At 42.6% G+C, this 20947-nt stretch overlaps 1 protein-coding gene across 1 annotated transcript in view; it reads right to left on the bottom strand.

Moving 5' to 3' along the window:
• LOC121531180 overlaps positions 1–20947 on the bottom strand; it is a 132626-nt gene that overhangs the window by 18984 nt on the left and 92695 nt on the right. The window contains exons 21-31 of the mRNA XM_045205095.1: positions 18716–19769; positions 14270–14361; positions 13713–13788; positions 13443–13568; positions 4649–4757; positions 4374–4441; positions 4039–4286; positions 3178–3237; positions 2810–2940; positions 1741–1767; positions 168–261 (exon numbers count right to left, since the gene is read on the bottom strand). Coding sequence (XP_045061030.1) covers positions 168–261; positions 1741–1767; positions 2810–2940; positions 3178–3237; positions 4039–4286; positions 4374–4441; positions 4649–4757; positions 13443–13568; positions 13713–13788; positions 14270–14361; positions 18716–19769 — 2085 coding nt within the window. The remainder of the gene's footprint in view (positions 1–167; positions 262–1740; positions 1768–2809; positions 2941–3177; positions 3238–4038; positions 4287–4373; positions 4442–4648; positions 4758–13442; positions 13569–13712; positions 13789–14269; positions 14362–18715; positions 19770–20947) is intronic.

The following is a 20947-nucleotide window of genomic DNA, read 5'->3' as shown; positions in this document are numbered from 1 at the left end:
GGTATAGTCAGAACATCCCTAAGGATTCAGAACTACCAATCCAACAGGAAATAAGATTAACATTAAAATTAATTCAAAATCATTTTCAATGTGGATTTGTGTGTGTGTGTGATGCATGCTTCAGTAGCTGCATTTGTGTGTGTGTGTGCATGTATGTGTGTTCCTACCTGTTCCAGGTGTATGTTCTTGTAGATGACGGTCTGGTTCCACTCTGGGTTCAGACTCCTCTGGACGTACTTGGTCCTCCTCTTGTTCTCAGCACTGTGATGTCATAACAAAGGGACACGTTTAGTCTCAGACTTGGTCTTTGTATGTTAATATGGCCACATTATTGTAGATTTTCTCCAATTACATTTGATGATAGATATAGAGATGATATAGCAGGATGTCGATAATTGAATATCTGATTCAATATAATTATATCATCATGTCTTGCAAATGTTGGATGAGAGTAAATTGCATAGGCACACTGGCTAGACGGGATCACAACATCACAGAAATAGTCAAAGAAAGTCAAAGAAATAGTGATGTCTGTAAGGTTGAATCAATATGTGACTGTAAGGCACAGCTCCTCTCCTGTAGCAGAGAGGATGAGCATAGGGTGAAAAACACATCTGACTCATGAAATGATTTCACATTTCAACCTTGATTTCAACTCAGCAATGTTCTTGGCTGAATTTGCACATCAGACAAAAATGAGTTGTTTAGGATGACAGAGATACAAATAAGAGAAAGAAAAATAAAGTGGAGAAAGATTAGATAGAGAGAGAGGAAGAGCAGGAGAGTGCTTTTATCAACACATCAACACAAAATGGATAATGATGAATAATGATGGGGGAGACAACGAGGAAAAGCACTTTGGAGGAGGAACATTTACGTGGGGAAAAACACTGACTGAAAGCAGAGAAGGAGAGAAGGTAGAGGAGTAGAGAAGGAGAGAAGAAGGGAAGGAGAGAAGAAGAGAAGAAGAGGAGCAGAGAAGGAGAGAAGAAGAGAAGGAGAGAAGAGAAGGAGAGAAGAAGAGAAGAAGAGGAGCAGAGAAGGAGAGAAGAAGAGAAGGAGAGGAGCAGAGAAGGAGAGAAGAAGAGAAGGAGAGAAGAAGAGAAGGAGAGGAGCAGAGAAGGAGAGAAGGAGAGGAGCATGGAAGGAGAGAAGAAGAGAAGCAGAGAAGGAGAGGAGCAGAGAAGAAGAGGAGCAGAGAATGAGAGAAGAAGAGAAGGAGAGGAGCAGAGAAGGAGAGAAGAAGAGGAGCAGAGAAGGAGAGAAGAAGAGAAGGATAGGAGCAGAGAAGGAGAGAAGAAGAGGAGCAGAGAAGGAGAGAAGGAGAGAAGAGGAGCAGAGAAGGGGAGAAGAAGAGAAGAAGAGGAGCAGAGAAGGAGAGGAGCATGGAAGGAGAGAAGAAGAGAAGCAGAGAAGGAGAGGAGCAGAGAAGAAGAGGAGCAGAGAAGGAGAGAAGAAGAGAAGGAGAGGAGCAGAGAAGGAGAGAAGAAGAGGAGCAGAGAAGGAGAGAAGAAGAGAAGGAGAGGAGCAGAGAAGAAGAGAAGAAGAGGAGCAGAGAAGGAGAGAAGGAGAGAAGAAGAGGAGCAGAGAAGGAGAGAAGAAGAGGAGCAGAGAAGGAGAGAAGAAGAGAAGAAGAGGAGCAGAGAAGGAGAGAAGAAGAGAAGAAGAGGAGCAGCGAAGGAGAGAAGAAGAGGAGCAGAGAAGGAGAGAAGGAGAGGAGCTCGAGAAGCACTACACTACCTTGCGTTCTGGACTACCATGACTTGTCTGAGAGTCCAGGGGAGGGAGAGGAGGGTAGAGACAACAAACAACAAGAACAGCAAAAAGAAAGAAACCGTCAGAGAAACAGACATAAAGGGAAGGAGATAAAGAAAGACAACATAAAAACATAAAGACACGCTTTATTTACTACTGTCTACTGTTTAAACACAGATCAAACAATCCATTTATACTGAGCTAGAGGAATGTGTGGGAGGAGTGAGTGTGTGTGTGTGTGTGTTGGGGGGGGGTATAGGACCTGTACTGTATATAATTCCATGAACAGGGCTGATAGGGCCACTAGTAGAAAGCAGATAATGTTACAGGTCAAATAAAGACTATCGATTTCTGCCTTTTCACAGGAAGAGAGGGATGGAGACAAGGATGAAGGGATGGAAGGAGAGAGGGATACGGGGCTGAAAGAAGAGATGTTACTAAACTGATCATCTCCTAGGAGGGCTGAACCTTACTACACAATCACATCATAGCACTCAGGAAGAGAGCACTGCAGTCAATATAGAAACCACACACACACACACACACACACACACACACACACACACACACACACACACACACACACACACACACACACACACACACACACACACACACACACACACACACACACACACACATACAATATCAGTGCTCTAGAAAATATTATAGTACCGGTAAATATAGAATGCTTTGATGTACCTACAAAACAGAGTTTCATATCAAGTTGTAGTATCTGTCAATATGCCAACTGACGCCAGTTAGAAGTCATGGAGATAAGAAATGAGAGTAGCCCACAGTTGGATGTGTCACTATCTTGTCAGTTCTATGGGCTCCTTGCCTTCTACTGTACTTACAATTAATCTTTCACAAAGAGCACACAGCAAATCTAACACAGCTTAATAAAGGCCCATCATATAATGGGCAATACTCCTTAGAGTACAAACAGAGAGACAGAGAGGTGAGAAGAGTGATAATGCAAAGGAGAGAGAGAGAGAAAGAAAAAGAGAGAATGGCATCCAGACAGACAGATCAGATGAAAGCAGTGTCTTACCCTCTCCCTGGTAGGAGGTAGACCTTGACAAAGGGGTCAGAGTATTCTTTGGGGTCTCTCTGAGCAAGGTTCCTGGCCTGGAGGACATGCACTATCAGGTTCCCCAGGTTCCTGTCATAGTGGATCTGGAGCTGGAGGAGGCAGAGTGGACAGAGAGACAGTATGTTTAACTAGGTTCTACAGGCGTGTACATTAGTGTTGCTCAACACTAGGACTCCTGGTGCTGACTAATCATATAGCTCTTGACTTAAGTGGATCAATCAAGTGAGGGGATTCAGGAGAAATTAAAGTCACACTCCACTTCACAGACTTCAGACTGTGGAAAGTAGGAAACCTTAAAGCAGGTGTGACACTGACAACAGGCCTACCTGTATTTCCCCTTTTATAGGATGAGGCTGAGGCTTCAGCAGTTGCACGTCTGCTGTTGACTGAAAAACAAACACAAGTATAGATTATACACTGTTTATACCGATATCAGTCTCACTGACACGTACACACACTTTACATTAACACACAAACTCGCACACACACACTGCTGTGAGAGTCCCTGCTCTGTAGTGATAATGTATGCACTCATTAACTGTAAGTCGCTCTGGATAAGAGTGTCTGTTAAATGACTAAAATGTAAAATGTAAATGTAGTGTGGCCTCTGGCCAGCCTGAAAAGTTCAGTTACTATGTCCATGATACTACGGTTTTAAGTAGCAGTAGGTTGGCCAGAGCCCCTGAGTAGGATAGCTATGGTCAGATGACAGATGAAGGACCTGTCCTTGTCATGGAAATGCTGAGTAGACTTTTCTGAATGGACTCTATAGGACCCAGGAGGAAACTCACTAGGAGAGGTTTAACAGACTGGAAAGGTCATGGTGTACAGTCAGAGAAGGTTAATTCAGTTAGTTGAGATGCAGTAAATTACATAATCTACCTATCATAGAAAGTAGTTAATACAATGTGTATTTACAAATGCACACACACAAAGACACACAACCACGCATGTATGCATGATCTCTCTCTCGCTCTACACACATATCATGCATGTTTCTATATAATTAGTGTCATGTTTCTGTAAATCAGTGGATCTAGACCTCCACACATGCACGCACCATGCACCACACACACACGTCTATGACTTATTCATGATGAACTCACCAACCACATGGCTGTAGTAACACACTCTACAGAGAGCTATGGGCTCTTAATATCCTAATGTACTACAAGTGGAGGCAGTACCTTGGCGCTGTGGCGTTGTTTCTTGTTGATGGCTGGGGAGGCAGGCTGGCCAGGGCTGGGGACGGCACTAGAGCTGGCCGATGCATTGCCTGAGTGTAACAGATCTGAGCGGTCCAGGGCAGAAAGGACCCCTACCCCTCCTGGCCCCCCCACCCCCACCCCCATCCCAGGGCCCTGTTGTTGGGACACCTTCTGCAGCTCTGCAGCCAGCTGCTTAGGGTCCACTCCTGGAGAACGCTGCCTGTCACCTGCACAAACACACATTCATGTGTCATTACAACTCAGTGATCATGATTCCTATGTAGTATACCCACAACCACACTAGAGTGACGTACCAGGCTTCAGCTGGGCGTGGTTCTCTAGGGCCTGGGGGTGATCAGGGTCAGACAGCATGTTCAGATCACTGAGAGACAGGAAGGTCAAATTTAGTTCTCATCTAAATTAAGTGGGGATGAGAGGAGAGAGTTATGAGAAATATGAGAGGAGATGGGTGTCAGGAGAGAGGGATGGAAGGAGAGAGATATGAGAAATATGAGAGGAGATGGGTGTCAAGAGAAAGGGATGGAAGGAGAGAGAGGGATGAGAGGAGAGGGGGCGCTGTTTGACTCACAGTCTGACACAGAGCTCTGCCTCGGCACATGGCTGACCCATAATGCACTGCACCTCCTCGTAGGTCTTCCCCATCAGGGGAACCCCGTTCCACTCCAACACCTGCATTCCTACAGAGAGAGACCATATTAGAGACACATATTTCCCTCAGATTACACAGACCCACAAAGAATTCGAAAACAAATCCAATTTTGATAAACTCCCATATCTATTGGGTGAAATACATTTACATTTACATTTACGTCATTTAGCAGACGCCATCACAGCAGCAAGATTTGTGACCTGTTGCCACAAGAAAAGGGCAACCAGTGAAGAAAAAACACAAAGAACAAACAACCCATATGTATGTTTATTTATTTTCCCTTTTGTACTTTAACTATTTGCACATCGTTATAACACTGTAGCCATACTATGACATTTGAAATGTCTCTATTTCTTTGAAACGTTTGTGAGTGTAATGTTTACTGTTCATTTTTTATTGTTTATTTCACTTTTGTTTATTATCTATTTCACTTGCTTTGGCAATGTAAACATATGTTTCCCATACCAATAAAGCCCTTTGAATTGAATTGAGAGAGAGAGAGAGAGAGAGAGAGAGAGAGAGAGAGAGAGAGAGAGAGAGAGTGAGAGAGAGAGAGAGAGAATATAGTATGATAACATAACACCTAACCCTTCATATTAACTTATCTCTGCTTATTTGGGTTTTTGTCTGCTCATGTCTGTTTATGACACATGATTCAAACTGTTAAGGCACTAGAGATCAATTCTCGATAATGCAGTCAGGGCATGAGACCAGTTCAGACTACGCACACCTGGCCTGGTTCTCAGTGCATCTCACAACACAACCCATCCAAGATTAACTCCTTCTCAAGGGTAGGCTCTAACTCTTCTAAATATACCGTTGCCTTTCCTGTTAATGACTAGTGTCTTTCTTTCAGGTTCTGGTTCACACAGCTGACAAGGCTCAGAGAGCATGCCAGAGAGAGTAAAGTAAGGTAGGATAGAAACAGAGAGGGAGAAAGTGCACAGCAAACTCAAACCCATGGCAGCCTCGGCGCTGTGACTGCACTTACACAAATGTAACCTCGTCTTCAGATGAGACTTTTGCTTACGAAGTAACTCGCCAGCTGCTGTGACAACAAAGGATTGAATTAACATATCTCTCACTCTCTGTAGATTCGTTTTTTTGTTGTTGTTGGGGGGGGGGGTAGATCAGTTTAATATTGCAGATAGATTGTAACTTCCATCAATGTAATTGTCTGCATCACTTCCAATCCCCCATGTTCGTTTTATATATATATATATATATACATACACATACACACACACATATATAAAAAATATATACATACACACATATATATATACACATATATATATATATATATATATATATATATATATATATATATATATATATATATATATATATATATATACACACACATACATACACACATACATACATACCTACATACATACATACATACATACACATACATATCCTTAAAAAAAAAAAAATCCCCTTCATTACTTTCCAACCCCGCCACCCTTTCCCTACTTGGGAGTAAACTAGTGAACAACAATGCTTAGGCCTATACTTCCAGCTTATAGTTACTATCTACATTTTATGGACACAGCCAATTTTACAATAATTATATTTTGTTTGTTTTTTCTCCTGAACTTCTTCTACTGTCAACCTCTCCGATCATTTTCATGATGTCCATCCGGTTTGCTTCTATATGCCATATCTTTCTAACTGTGCTCTTTCACAAAAGCTCCCAACCTACAACCTATATACTTATTATGGACACAGTATGCTTACATTATTAGTTATCTTGTTATTATTTGTTGTTAGTTGTTATTAGTCCCATCCTTCAATTCCATGCAACACCTCCCATCTATCTCTTAACACCATCCATATAGGATTTCTATTTGCCATATATATTTCAACTGTACTGTGATGTTTTACAAAAGTTCTGAACCTTTCTATTCTCATTGTTTCTACAGATAATGAATTGAAAATAAATATTTTTGCTAAAAGTATTATTATATTATTGATCGATTGACTATGACTTTTCAGATCACCCAGTAATGCTATCTGCAAGGTTAGCTCCAGGTAAATATTGCAATCCTTTAGCCATTCCTAGACCTGTGTCCAAAAACAAGCTACAAATGGACAGTACCAAAACAAATGATCTAATGATTCTGTCTCTTCGCAGCAAAATCTGCAGAGCTGGGAAGATTGTATCCCCCATATCAATAACATTCTATTGGTAGCAATAATTTTATATAATAATTTAAATTGAAAGATTCTAAGTTTTGAATCCGGTGTCGTTTTGCGTATCAGTTCATAAACACTATGCCATGGGATCGGTACGTCAAAAATCTCTTCCCAACTATTTTGCAATCTATATGGGACGGCTGTCAATCCTTAGATCCTTAAATGAAACTGGTATACTTTTTTATTTATCACAGTTTTCCTTAACCAATTATGTTCTTTAATGCAAGGCCGACAGACAAGTTCCTTACTCTCTCCCCCTTCCACTTTCCTCATCCATTTTTGCGGTAAGGCTGCAATTATTTGGTTGTAATTTTGGGTAGAGCAGACATTTCCATATGTTATTGTTAGCTGCATGTCCGACATAACTCCACCAGTCCTACCGATGATATCATTTATGAAGATAATAACTTTTTTTTTTAAATTTTGTCCCAAAAAAAGTTTTGGGTCAATTAGTATATTTGAGTTTAACCACAATATTTGTTGCATTATTTGTTCTGTCGTTTCTGGAGGATTAAATTGAAATTGCAACCAACTTTCTATGGCTTGTTTTAGAAATAGTGATATTTGGGAGATTATTTCCTTTTCAAATAACTGAAAGTGAGTGGTTGTAATCTGAATAAAGGGAAAAAGGCCATTCTTGAATGTTGGGTGAGACAATATTACTAATTTGCTAGAGAACCAGTTCGGATTTATGTATAACTTTTGTATGACTGAAGCTTTTAGTGATAGGTCTAATGCTTTAATATTTAATAATTTATGTCCTCCGAATTCATATTCATTATATAAATAGGCCCGTTTAATTTTGTCTGGCTTGCCGTTCCAAATAAAATGGAATATTTTTTTCTCATATAATTTAAAAAACTGTTCGCTAGGCGTAGGCAAGACCATAAGCAAATAGGTAAACTGGGATAATACAAAAGAGTTAATCAGGGTGATTTTTCCACAAATTGACAGGTATTTACCTTTCCATGGTAGCAAGATCTTATCTATTTTTGCTAATTTTCTATTAAAATGTATTGAAGTGAGATAATTTATTTCCTTTGGGATATGTATGCTGAGTATATCCACTTCACCATCAGACCATTTTATTGGTAAACTACATGGTAATGTAAAATTTTTATTTTTTAGTGATCCAATCCGTAATATAGTACATTTGTCATAATTTGGTTGTAATCCAGAGAGGTTAGACTCTCCTGCTATCTCTCTCAGAATGACCTTCTTGATCCAAACCAGTCAGGTTTCAAGACTGGTCATTCAACTGAGACTGCTCTTCTCAGTGTCACGGAGGCTCTCCGCACTGCTAAATCTAACTCTCTCTCCTCTGCTCTCATCCTTCTAGACCTATAAGCTGCCTTTGATACTGTGAACCATCAGATCCTCCTCTCCACCCTCTCCGAGTTGGGCATCTCCGGCGCGGCTCACTCTTGGATTGCGTCCAACCTGACAGGTCGCTCCTACCAGGTGGCGTGGCGAGAATCTGTCTCTGCACCACGTGCTCTCACCACTGGTGTCCCCCAGGGCTCAGTTCTAGGCCCTCTCCTATTCTCTCTATACACCAAGTCACTTGGCTCTGTCATATCCTCACATGGTCTCTCCTATCATTGCTACGCAGACGACACACAATTAATCTTCTCCTTTCCCCCTTCTGATAACCAGGTGGCGAATCACGTCTGCATGTCTGGCAGACATATCAGTGTGGATGTCGGATCACCACCTCAAGCTGAACCTCGGCAAGACGGAGCTGCTCTTCCTCCCGGGGAAGGACTGCCCGCTCCATGATCTCGCCATCACGGTTGACAATTCCGTTGTATCCTCCTCCCAGAGTGCAAAGAACCTTGGCGTGACCCTGGACAACACCCTGTCATTCTCCGCTAACATCAAAGCAGTGACCCGATCCTGTAGGTTCATGCTCTACAACATTCGCAGAGTACGACCCTACCTTACACAGGAAGCGGCACAGGTCCTAATCCAGGCACTTGTCATCTCCCGTCTGGATTACTGCAACTCGCTGTTGGCTGGTCTCCCTGCCTGTGCCATTAAACCCCTACAACTCATCCAGAACGCTGCAGCCCGTCTGGTGTTCAACCTTCCCAAGTTCTCTCACGTCACCCCGCTCCTCCGCACACTCCACTGGCTTCCAGTTGAAGCTTGCATCTGCTACAAGACCATGGTGCTTGCCTACGGAGCTGTGAGGGGAACGGCACCTCCTTACCTTCAGGCTCTGATCAGTCCCTACACCCAAACGAGGGCATTGCGTTCTTCCACCTCTGGCCTGCTGGTCCCCCTACCTCTGCGGAAGCACAGTTCCCGCTCAGCCCAGTCAAAACTGTTCGCTGCTCTGGCACCCCAATGTTGGGACAAGCTCCCTCACGACGCCAGGACAGCGGAGCCACTGACCAACTTCCGGAGACATTTGAAACCCTACCTCTTTAAGGAATATCTGGGATAGTATAAAAGTAATCCTTCTACCCCCCCTGCCCCCCACAAAAAATAATATATATATATACAAGGATAAAATAAATAATATTTTAAAAAATAGTAGAAAGTCACAAAAAAAAATTGGGATTTAAAAAAAATAATACAACAAATATATATATATATATATATATATATATATATATATATATATATATATATATATATATATATAAAACAAATTAAAATTAAAAATATACTCTAAAAATTAAGAATAAAAAATTGGTAAAGTGGTTGTCCCACTGGCTATCATAAGGTGAATGCACCAATTTGTAAGTCGCTCTGGATAAGAGCGTCTGCTAAATGACGTAAATGTAATGTAAATGTAAAATGTATCTAGATCCTCTATGAGGCTGTGGAGGGATTCTAGTTGTGGATTTAAAAGAAAACATGAATCATCAGCGTACAATGACACCTTTGTTTTTAAGCCCTGGATTTCTAATCCCCTGATATTATTGTTGGATCTGATTTTAATAGCTAATATCTCAATGGCCACAATAAATAGATATGCCGATAGTCGACAACATTGTTTCACTCCTCTTGACAGTTTAAAACTTTCTGAGAACAAGACATTATTTACTATTTTACACCTAGGGTTACTATACATGATTTTGACCCATTTTATAAGAGATTCTCCAAAATTGAAATGCTCCAGGCATTTATATATAAACCCCAGTCGTACTTTATCAAATGCCTTTTCGAAGTCTGCTATGAATAGCAGGCCTGGTTTCCCAGATTTTCCATAGTGTTCTATTGTTTCCAATACTTGCCTTATATTATCTCCAATGTATCTTCCATGTAAAAAACCTGTCTGATTAGAATGAATAATATCCGACAATAACTTTTTAATTATATGCGCAATACATTTTGCTAGAATTTTTGCATCACAACACTGAAGTGTAAGGGGCCTCCAATTTTTTTAATGGACTGGATCTTTATATTTTCCACTTGTATCCTGTTTCAGTAATAATGAGATCTTCTTCTTGAGTGTCAGATAATCTACCATTTACATAGGAGTGGTTAAAACATACTAATAACGGTCCTCTTAGTATATCAAAAAAGGTTTGGTATACCTCGACTGGTATGCCATCCAACCCTGGAGTTTTCCCGGACTTAAAGTATTTAATTGTATCCAGAAGTTCCTCCTCTGTAATTTCACCTTCTCATGAGTCTTTCTGTATGGCTGTTAATTTTACATTATCAATAGAAAAAACATCTCTATAATTAGCTTCAGTTAGAGGAGACAGAGGCGACTGAAACGAAAACATATGCTTAAAGTACTTTGTTTCCTCCTTCAAAATATAATTTGATGAATCTTGGGTGACTCAGTCAATTGTAACCAGTTTCATTAAATTATTTTTGGTAGCATTCCTATGTTGAAGATTAAAAAAGAATTTGGTGCATTTTTCCCCATAATCAATCCAGTTTGCTTTATTTTTATAATATATTACACTTGATCTTTCTTGAATAAGTTTCTCCATTTCATTTTGTTTTTCGTCTATGTTTTTATTGCCATCTATCTATTCTGTTAGACTTTCTATTTCCTTTGTTAGTATAAACTCTTTTGACCTAAATTGCTTTTGTTTTCGAGATGAGTACTGAATTGCATGGCCTCTAAAGGCACATTTAAAGGTGTCCCATACAATAATCTGAACCTTTTATTTAACTAGGCAAGTCAGTTATGATCATATTCTTATTTATAATGACGGCCTACCCCGGCCAAACCCTCCCTTAACCCGGACGACGCTGGGTCAATTGTGCGCCATCCTATGGGACTCCCGATCATGGCCGGATGTGATACAGCCCGGGATCAAACCAGGGTCTGTAGTGATGCCTCTAGCACTGAGAGGCAGTGCCTTAGACCGCAGCGCCACTCTCTAATTAATCTGTACACATAATTATCTCCACAATTTGTATGAAGCTAAATACAATTATAAACTGTAGGGGATTGTAGGGAGATGGGATATGCAGAGAGAGACAGTTGTGTGTGTGTGTGTGTGTGTGTACATCTGTTCGTTTGTATGTGTGTGTGTGTTTGTCCTTCAAACTCCTCCTTCCTCTCTCAGCAAAGGCTGTCACATATCGCTAGTGTCACCGCCAGGGTGTGACGTCACCACGTCTGAACTGAGTGTGACAGAAAGAGGGAGTAGATGAACCCTCACATCCCTAACTGCAGTGGATTATGCTATAGAACCATAAAGAATGAGGCTTTCCCTCTGGTTCAACGCAGGAGGGCTGGATGCTCAAACATGTACTACATGTCAGAGTAAATCCCCCCCGAAAATCTATCAGTGGGAGAGATCTACTGTCACATTGTTCAGGATGTCTGGTAGTTAGAGTGGTGTTCTGAAGTCTCTTCTATGTTATTATCTTCAGCCTGTACTAATCTCTGTGCTTCAGAAAGAGGAGTTTTACAGTAATATGTGTGTTTGAGTGCGCATGAGCGTGCGTTTGCATCTGTCATGTATCATTCTCTGAGATGTCAGATATCCAGAAAAAAAGCTCTGTCAACTCACTCTGCCCCTTCACAACGCAGCACAGGACAGAAACAGAAAGATAGAGAGCTAAATACAGTTTCTAATGTGACAGTGTGTGTGTGTGTGTGTGTATGTGTGTGACAATGTGTGTGTGTGTGTGTGTGTGTGTGCGTGTGTGTGACAGTGTGTGTGACAGTGTGTGTGTGTGTGTGTGTGTGTGACTGTGTGTGTGTGCATGTGTGTGACAGTGTGTATGTGCGTGTGTGTGACAGTGTGTGTGTGCGTGTGTGTGACTGTGTGTGTGTGACAGTGTGTGTGTGTGTGTGTGTGCATGTGTGTGACAGTGTGTGTGTGTGACAGTGTGTGTGTGTGTGTAACTGTGTGTGTGTGTGACAGTGTGTGTGTGCGTGTGACTGTGTGTGTGTGTGTGTGTGTGTGCATGTGTGTGACAGTGTGTGTGTGTGCGTGTGTGTGACAGTGTGTGTGGGCGTGACAGTGTGTGTGTGTGCGACTGTGTGTGTGTGTGTGTGCATGTCAGTGACAGTGTGTGTGTGTGTGTGTGTGTGTGTGCGTGTGTAACCGTGTGTGTGTGCGTGTGTGTGACTGTGTGTGTGTGTGCGTGTGTGTGACAGTATGTGTGTGTGCGCATGTGTGACAGTGTGTGTGTGTGCCTGTGTGTGACAGTGTGTGTGTGCGTGTGTGTGACTGTGTGTGTGTACTAAATACAGCATAATGACTAATCCTGTGGTGCGTTGCGAAGGGGCAGAGTGAGTTGACAGAGCTTTTTTTCTGGATAACTGACATCTCAGAGAATGAGACATGACAGATGCAAATGCACGCTCACACTCATGCGCATGCAAACACACATATACTGTACACACACATACCCTCTCATCTCTCTCTGGCGCTCAGAGAGTTTGGCAAAGATATTCATAGTGAGCTGACATTGGTCTGGTATTATTAATATAATAATAGATTCCTGCTTAAAACATTAGCTTATCTGCTCTGAGCTGAAATCTGACATTGAGAAGTCTATCTCCTCCAGAACACTTGTGAAATTATCAATATACCTCATCCAGCTTAACTAGGACAAATTTAAATTAATATAACATGCACTTAGGAGTTATGATATACCCCGATAAGAATGTTAATCATAGATTTTTCCAGATGTCACTTAAATTGTGTCATTCTGCACGGATTAACATACCTACTTTATATTTGTAAATATAGTATATTATTACTATGCATAGTATCTCTTCTATTACTTGTTATTTTTTATTTAACTCTTATTATTGTATTATCTTTGAGGGAGCTAGCACACAAGCATTTCTCTGCACCTGTTATGCCTGCTGTAAACTGTGTATGTGACAAATAACATTTGATTTGATTTTGATCTCAGTATAATGACGTTCCCATCGGCTATAACCCACAGTACTTTCTCAACCTTAAATCAGAGTGTGTGTCCCTGTATGGCCAGAGAAGATGACTCATCTCTTGTTCTCTCCTCCTTCTCTTGCTCCACTTATACCTTACACACGCACATGTGCACATACACTTACCTTCCACCACTTTCCCTGTCTGTTCGGCCACTCCTCCGAGCGTAACCTTGGCAATGTAAGCTCCTATCTCACCACGACTCCCAGGAATCTCTTTCCCTCCCACCACACGGATCCCCAGGCCATTCCCTGCAGGGAACACACACACACCAATGAAACATTATGGCCTGAAATTTCATATTGGAATTCCAGAGTTTGAGATCCTATTATTACAGTTGAATAGGCATATATTTGTACATTATAGAATGTTTGCTGTACGTTTGGGTGCTCTACCTGAAACGCTGGTGTCCTTGGGGTCTCTCTGAACTTTGATCCGGGTATGAGGGTACACATAGGGAATCAACTTCATCTGTGGGAGGGACAGGGACATCAGAACAGTCAAGGTACAGTACATTGATTACAACAACAATAACAACAATATGGCAGCACACCAATACAACTCAGCTAAAGACAACATGAACAACAGTCACTACCGATGTACATTAAATTATGAGAAAATATAGGATATTTAAGCAATAAGGTACGAGGGGGTGTGGTATATGTATATGGCCAATATACCACGGCGAAGGGCTGTTCTTAGCATGACGCAACACTGAGTGCCTGGATACAGCCCTTAGCCGTGGTATATTAGCCATATACCACACCCCCCAGAGGTGCCTTATTGCTATTATAAACTGGCTACCAACGTCATTAGAACAGTAAAAAAATATTTTTTTCTCATACCCGTGGTATAGTCTGAGCCAATCAGCATTCAGGGCTCAAACCAACCGGTTTATAATGTTGTTTATTAAATGTAGTCAACAAATGTATATCTATCCAGCTCCTCTAACCTGTCTCCTGTCCAGAGCTTGTCCGTTTACCCGATGTTGTCTCTCTGCAGGCTTGTCAAACCAGTCAGTGTCCTCCCTCCTCAGGTGGTATGCTACACAGGGACAGAGACATGGGGAGGAGGAGACAGGGGTGGAGAAAGGGGGACAGGGACACAGACAGAGAGGGGATACTAAATGGTCAAACCCTTTACAAGCAGGATAGATGCCCAACTCCAAATCAACCACTAGCCTCTAGCCCCTGACCCTACATGTAGATCTGAAGGTATTAGCAATATTGTAATAACTCTAAATCACACTCTGCTAGGCTTGGCAGAGTCTATGTGAATGATCAGATCTACACAAGTGCCTTGGGGTGGGATCTAGGTGGCAATGTGGAATTGGGCATGAGTAGCACCCCCTTAAAATACTTTATAAACACATCCTTCGCTCCATGTCTACTGCTTCTAGGTGATCAGTGATCTGAGCTGTCTGGAGAGGTGAAGGCAGAGTGGTGGAAACCTTGCTCTGTCCCATCCCCAGCTGTTTAGATCAGTGATCACCTAGAAGCAGTAGACATGGAGCGAAGGATGTGTTTATAAAGTATTTTAAGGGGGTGCTACTCATGCCCAATTCCACATTGCCACCTAGCTCCCACCCCAAGGGACAGACTGAAGGTGAGTGTCTTCCACAGTCACAAGTACATTACAGTTCCCTTTGCCCTGAGACAGTGAGGTGGGACATTGTTAGCTGGTGTTGTTATCAAGGTGATCTAACATTATGATCAGTGTTGCATCTATCATCGTGTGAGAGACACTTGACAAATACTGACGTGGTATTCAGACATACCATTGCTGTGGTAATGTATGTCATGCAAATGTGGAGCCGTATCTGAACGACCTTGCAATAGTGCATGAACATGAATTCCAGAAATGGGTTTGATATATGTACAGAACCATTTAAATGTGGGTCATTCCAGAAATGGATTGGGTAACCACTACAGTATAATATATGTTTACAGTACATTAACATCAAGATATGGGTCATTCCATTATGAGTTTGATATGTGTAAAGTACCATTCAAATATGGGTCATTCCAGAAATGGGTCTAAAATGTTTGTGTGTGTGATACCATCGACATCAGGTCATTGAGCATCATGGGGCATGGGTGTTGTGGGGTGGAGGCAGACATTGTCTAAGCTACATGGGGTTGGGATGTGGTCTGGATTAGACCGTTCACACTGCAGCTCTCACCTTCTATGTTCCAGTTGGGGCCTCCGGCTGGGGTGTAAAGTTATATGTTTTAGAAACGGCTACAACACAACGTCAATTAATCTAAGACTTATTCAGTGGACTATGTCTCCATCCACTTACACTGTATATCACATGCACTGAACTAAATATAAGTGTAGCACATGCTTTGAAAGCAAATAAATACATCTTATAACATTATAGTCTTGCAGGGAGTTTGCATTTCTGAAGAGAAGTGCATGAAAGATGTATGTCATAATACAGCAATTGTAGAATAATTGTAAAATTATCTACCTACAAATACATGGGTATTTACTAAAATATATCAAATGCATAGCATTGACTTAGATACTGTAAAGTCACATGGGGACTAAAGCATTCTAAACATCAAAAGGTAGACTCAACTATATGACATCACAGTGGGGCGACTTATTTGCTCTTGCCAATTTGCGCCCTTCGTTGAGGCATGGCTGGGTATGATGATGTCATATTGCGGAGTGTCCCTTTAACATGGTGCTGCTGTATTAGTGGAGGGCAGGCAGCAGGGCCAGTGGGGAGGAACTAAACTATAATACTCTACCGTGTCTGATACTCTCATGAAAGATTCGGGGATCATCTCTGTTCAGTGTCAGCATGGAGTCATTTAGGGCTGGAACCAAGGCAGATAGACACTCTTATTTATGTAGGGTCAGAAATAGAGCATTCTGCTGCTTATCAGCTACTAACTGACCTGTCATTGGGGTCAGTTTTATAGTAAATGTAAAACTGTTTTACATGCTATTCAAATAAAAATGCTATGTAAAAATAATCAACTTGCATATATGTTTATTAGCATGTGCGTGTGTCTGTGTGTTTCTGCTTGTTTTTTCAAAAATATATTTTCAAATATGTAGAGTCAATGGTGTGCATTCTGAAACTAAATATCAGTAACTACACTATGCCGGGCCAATAGAAACATAGGGCAGAAGCATTGGGGCATGTTTAGGAGTGTGGTCCTGGTTAGAAAACAGAGATGCTAGAAGGACAGCTGTAATTTCACACTTACTCCACAGGAGGAGATAGGGAGAGAACACATTAATATGCTACCAATCAGAAGAGAGCATGCACATTAGTCGCTTAGAAACATTTAAAGCATCCAACATCATGCAAAAGACGATTTCAAGCTTTATTGAAATGGAAACTCAAACACATTTTATCTCACAGCGACATGCATGAATACAAAATGGAAATACTCAAGATGGGCAGGGATGAATATGCTATAAATAACTGTGTAGTGTGAGTATCGTAACATACACTGAGTGTACAAAACATTAGGAACACCTTCCTAATATTGAGTTGCACCCCCTTTTGCCCTCAGAACAGCCTCAATTCGTTGGGGCATGGACTCTACAAGGTGTCGAAAGAGCTCCACAGGGATGCTGGCCCATGTTGACTCCAATGCTTCCCACAGTTGTGCCAAGTTGGCTGGATGTCCTTTGGGAGGTGGACCATTCTTAATACACACGGGAAACTGTTGAGCGTGAAAAACCCAGGAGCATTGCAGTTCTTGACACACTCAAACCGGTGAGCCTGGCACCTACTACCATACCCCGTTCAAAGGCACTTAAATGTTTTGTCTTGCCCATTCACCCTCTGAATGGCACACATACACAATCCATGTCTCAATTGTCTCAAGGCTTGAAAATCCTTCTATAACCTGTCTTCTCCCCTTCATCTACACTGATTGAAGTGGATTTAACAACTGACATTAATAAGGGATCATAGCTTTCACCTGGTCAGTCTATGTCAGGGAAAGAGCAAGTGTTCTTAATGTTTTGTATACTCAGTGTATATGTCTACTATGGGTCCATATCTAAAACTCAAATACACAAACAAATAATCTATATAATCCTTAGGGAAACAATGTAATTGCATTGCAATATAAAAGTGAGCATAAGCTCTCTGTATTATTACTGCTGTAATAGTTTGTGTGCATTTCTGGTAAAGAGACAAAGTGAGTGAAGCAGGTACTATATAAATGGCTGACTGCATCGTCTGAACAATTACAGTAAGTAGACCCAGACCCACACATAGTGATTCAGCATTATGCCTTTAAAATGGATGCTGACAGCAGGCCAAGCTCCACAATAGCTGCAAGGGTGCTTGGAAAAGTAAATATATGTCTGTCTAAAGGCCTGACCTACTTCCTACAAAAACCAGACACCATTTTCTGTCAGGAGAAGAAAAGGAAAGGAGAGGAGAGAGGAGGAGGAGTGGTGTACAGTAGACGACAGGGCATGTAGTCCCAGGGTATTTCTCTCTGTCATCCTATCATGAATCTAACAGCCTGTATAGACTATAGATAGCACCCAGATTGTAGCGACAGTTTACCAGCTACTGTTGCATATTCATTAGTCTCCCACTCATTTACTCCTGAGTGGCGCAGTGGTCTAAGGCACTGCATCGCAGTGCTAACTGTGTCACTAGAGATCCTGGTTCGAATCCAGGCTCTGTCGCAGCCGGCCGCGACCGGGAGACTCATGGGCGGCGCACAATTGGCCCAGCGTCGTCCAGGGTAGGGGAGGGAATGGCCGGCCGGGATGTAGCTCAGTTGATAGAGCATGGCGTTTGCAACGCCAGGGTTGTGGGTTCGATTCCCACGGGGGGCCAGTATAAAAAAATATGTATTCACTAACTGTAAGTCGCTCTGGATAAGAGTGTCTGCTAAATGACTAAAATGTAAAATGTAAATTTAAATAGGCTATCACCCTCTTCAAAAGCAGTCCACAGAGGCACTTAAAGTGTGTGCTATTTATGATCACATATAATACACTATTTTTACTTCACTGTTCTGTATGGTTAAAAGAAGCCCTGTATCCATCCCATAATAAATTTGGTCAGTGATGAAAGCAGGAAGCCAACATGTAAAAGAAGAGAAGAGACCTGGAGCATGCTAATAACAACACAGACACACAAGGCGGTCTCATACATAACATCAACAGTATTACGTATCGGTGAAGAAGACAATAGAACAAATAGTGTTGCATGCAGAGATCAAACAAGACAGAAACATAAACCAGAATAAAAGACAAAGACAGCATGATGATAAAACCATGTGAAATAATAAGTGATGAGGACAACAGAGACAGAGTCAAAGCCTTCTCAGACATAAACACAGTCAGGAGCATTGCAGCATGTCCAGAGACTCAGGGTGCTGCGAAAGCCTCAGGAGCCATTTACCTTCGCTGTCAGACATCGCTCCCCCCAGGTCGTCCATGATGAAGGCTATGTCTCTGTCATAGACCCCACTATGTCCTTGTGTAGCCCTGGACTCCTCCCTCATGTGCTGCTGGACCTCCGGAAGGGAGTGGCTGGAGCCAAACTGGTCTCTGGAGTCAGCTGAGATAGGTGGTAGAGGGCCGGCTGAGGCTCTGGCCATGCCCATGGGCTCTCCCACCGGGCTCAGAGGGCTCTCCTCTTCCGAGTTCTGAGCCACGATGGGGATGCGCCCGATGGGCAGGCTGGTGGGCTTGGTCCTGGCCACCCCGGAGCCGAACGCTGCATCCAGGGCTTCTCCCTCGCTCCTCAGCCTGAGAGAGGAGCTGGACAGATCCCGTTTGATGGACAGATCCAGGCCGTAGACAGAAGTGGGGCGGGAGTTGGGTCGTGAGGAGGGGCGAGAGCGCGTGCAGCTGGGGTAGGTGGTGTCATCCTGTAGGGTGGACCTCATGGTGGGTCCCCCCAGGCCAAGGGACTGGCTCAGAGAGCCAGCAAGGTTAGCTCCCAGGGAGGAGCCCAGGTACTTCTGCTGGTCAGACAGGTTCTTCTTCAGGCCAAAGTTGATCTCATCCTGGAGCAGTCTGGCTCGTGTGGACAGGTTGGTGACTGATGAGGCTCCAGAGCCCAGGAAGCTGCTGTAGTCTGGCTCCAGGTCTCTGCTCTCCTGGATGGGGGAGAACTTGGTTATCTTGGGGTCCATCAGGGCTGCCTTCTTCTGGTTCTTGATCTGTTTCTGGTAGAGCACGGCAGCAGGAAGCTGCTTGGCAGCCTGTTTCTCCAGGGTCAGCCGGCTGATGCTGTACTTCTCAGCCTTAGGGAAGTGTCTGAAGGTTGGGTCAGTGGAGAGGTACTGAGGCATTCCCAGGCCTGAGAGGTGCTCCAGACCCTCCGTCCCTCGTCTAAACTCCTGCTTTATCTGTTGCTTCAGGAGCTTCAGTTCATAGGGCTCTTCCATAGAGTCCTCCTCTACTTTACCGTAACTGTGGAGACGCGAGTTACCCAGGAACGCAGCCACCTAAATAAAGAAAATAAAATCATCATCATATTACATTTAATTTTAAGCAACTTTCAGCAAAACCAGCACAAGGCACATTGAAACAGAATATATAACAAAACCCACATATCACAGGAAGAGCATACAGTCAGGGAAAAAAGTATTTGATCCCCTGCTGATTTTGTACGTTTGCCAACTGACAAAGAAATGATCAGTCTATAATTTTAATGGTAGGTTTATTTGAACAGTGAGAGACAGAATAACAACAAAAAAATCCTAAAATGCATGTAAAAAATGTTATAAATGTATTTGCATTTTAATGAGGGAAATAAGTATTTGACCCCCTCTCAATCAGAAAGAGTTCTGGCTCCCAGGTGTCTTTTATACAGGTAATGAGCTGAGATTAGGAGCACACTCTTAAAGGGAGTGCCCCTAATCTCAGTTTGTTACCTGTATAAAAGACACCTGTCCACAGAAGCAATCAATCAATCAGATTCCAAACTCTCCACCATGGCCAAGACCAAAGAGCTCTCCAAGGATGTCAGGGAAAAGATTGTAGACCTACACAAGGCTCGAATGGGCTACAAGACCATCGCCAGGCAGCTTGGTGAGAAGGTGACAACAGTTGGTGCGATTATTCGCAAATGGAAGAAACACTAAATAACTGTCAATCTCCCTCAGCCTGGGGCTCCATGCAATATCTCACCTCGTGGAGTTGCAATGATCATGGAAACGGTGAGGAATTAGCCCAGAACTACACTGGAGGATCTTGTCAATGATCTCAAGGCAGCTGGGAACATAGTCACCAAGAAAACAATTGGTAACACACTACGCCGTGAAGGACTGAAATCCTGCATCGCCCGCAAGGTCCCCCTGCTCAAGAAAGCACATATACATGCCCGTCTGAAGTTTGCCAATGAACATCTGAATGATTCAGAGGAGAACTGGAGAAAGTGTTGTGGTCAGATGAGACCAAAATCGAGCTCTTTGCCATCAACTCAACTCGCCGTGTTTGGAGGAGGAGGAATGCTGCCTATGACCCCAAGAACACCATCCCCACCGTCAAACATGGAGGTGGAAACATTATGCTTTGGGGGTGTTTTTCTGCTAAGGGGACAGGACAACTTCACCGCATCAAAGGGACGATGGACGGGGCCATGTACCGTCAAATCTTGGGTGAGAACCTCCTTCCCTAAGCC

Source organism: Coregonus clupeaformis, chromosome 19, assembly GCF_020615455.1.
Source record: "Coregonus clupeaformis isolate EN_2021a chromosome 19, ASM2061545v1, whole genome shotgun sequence".
NCBI classification, from domain to species: Eukaryota; Metazoa; Chordata; class Actinopteri; order Salmoniformes; family Salmonidae; genus Coregonus; species Coregonus clupeaformis.
The sequence above is the reverse complement of the archived record's forward strand: the minus strand, read 5'-3'. Positions and strand labels throughout refer to the sequence as shown.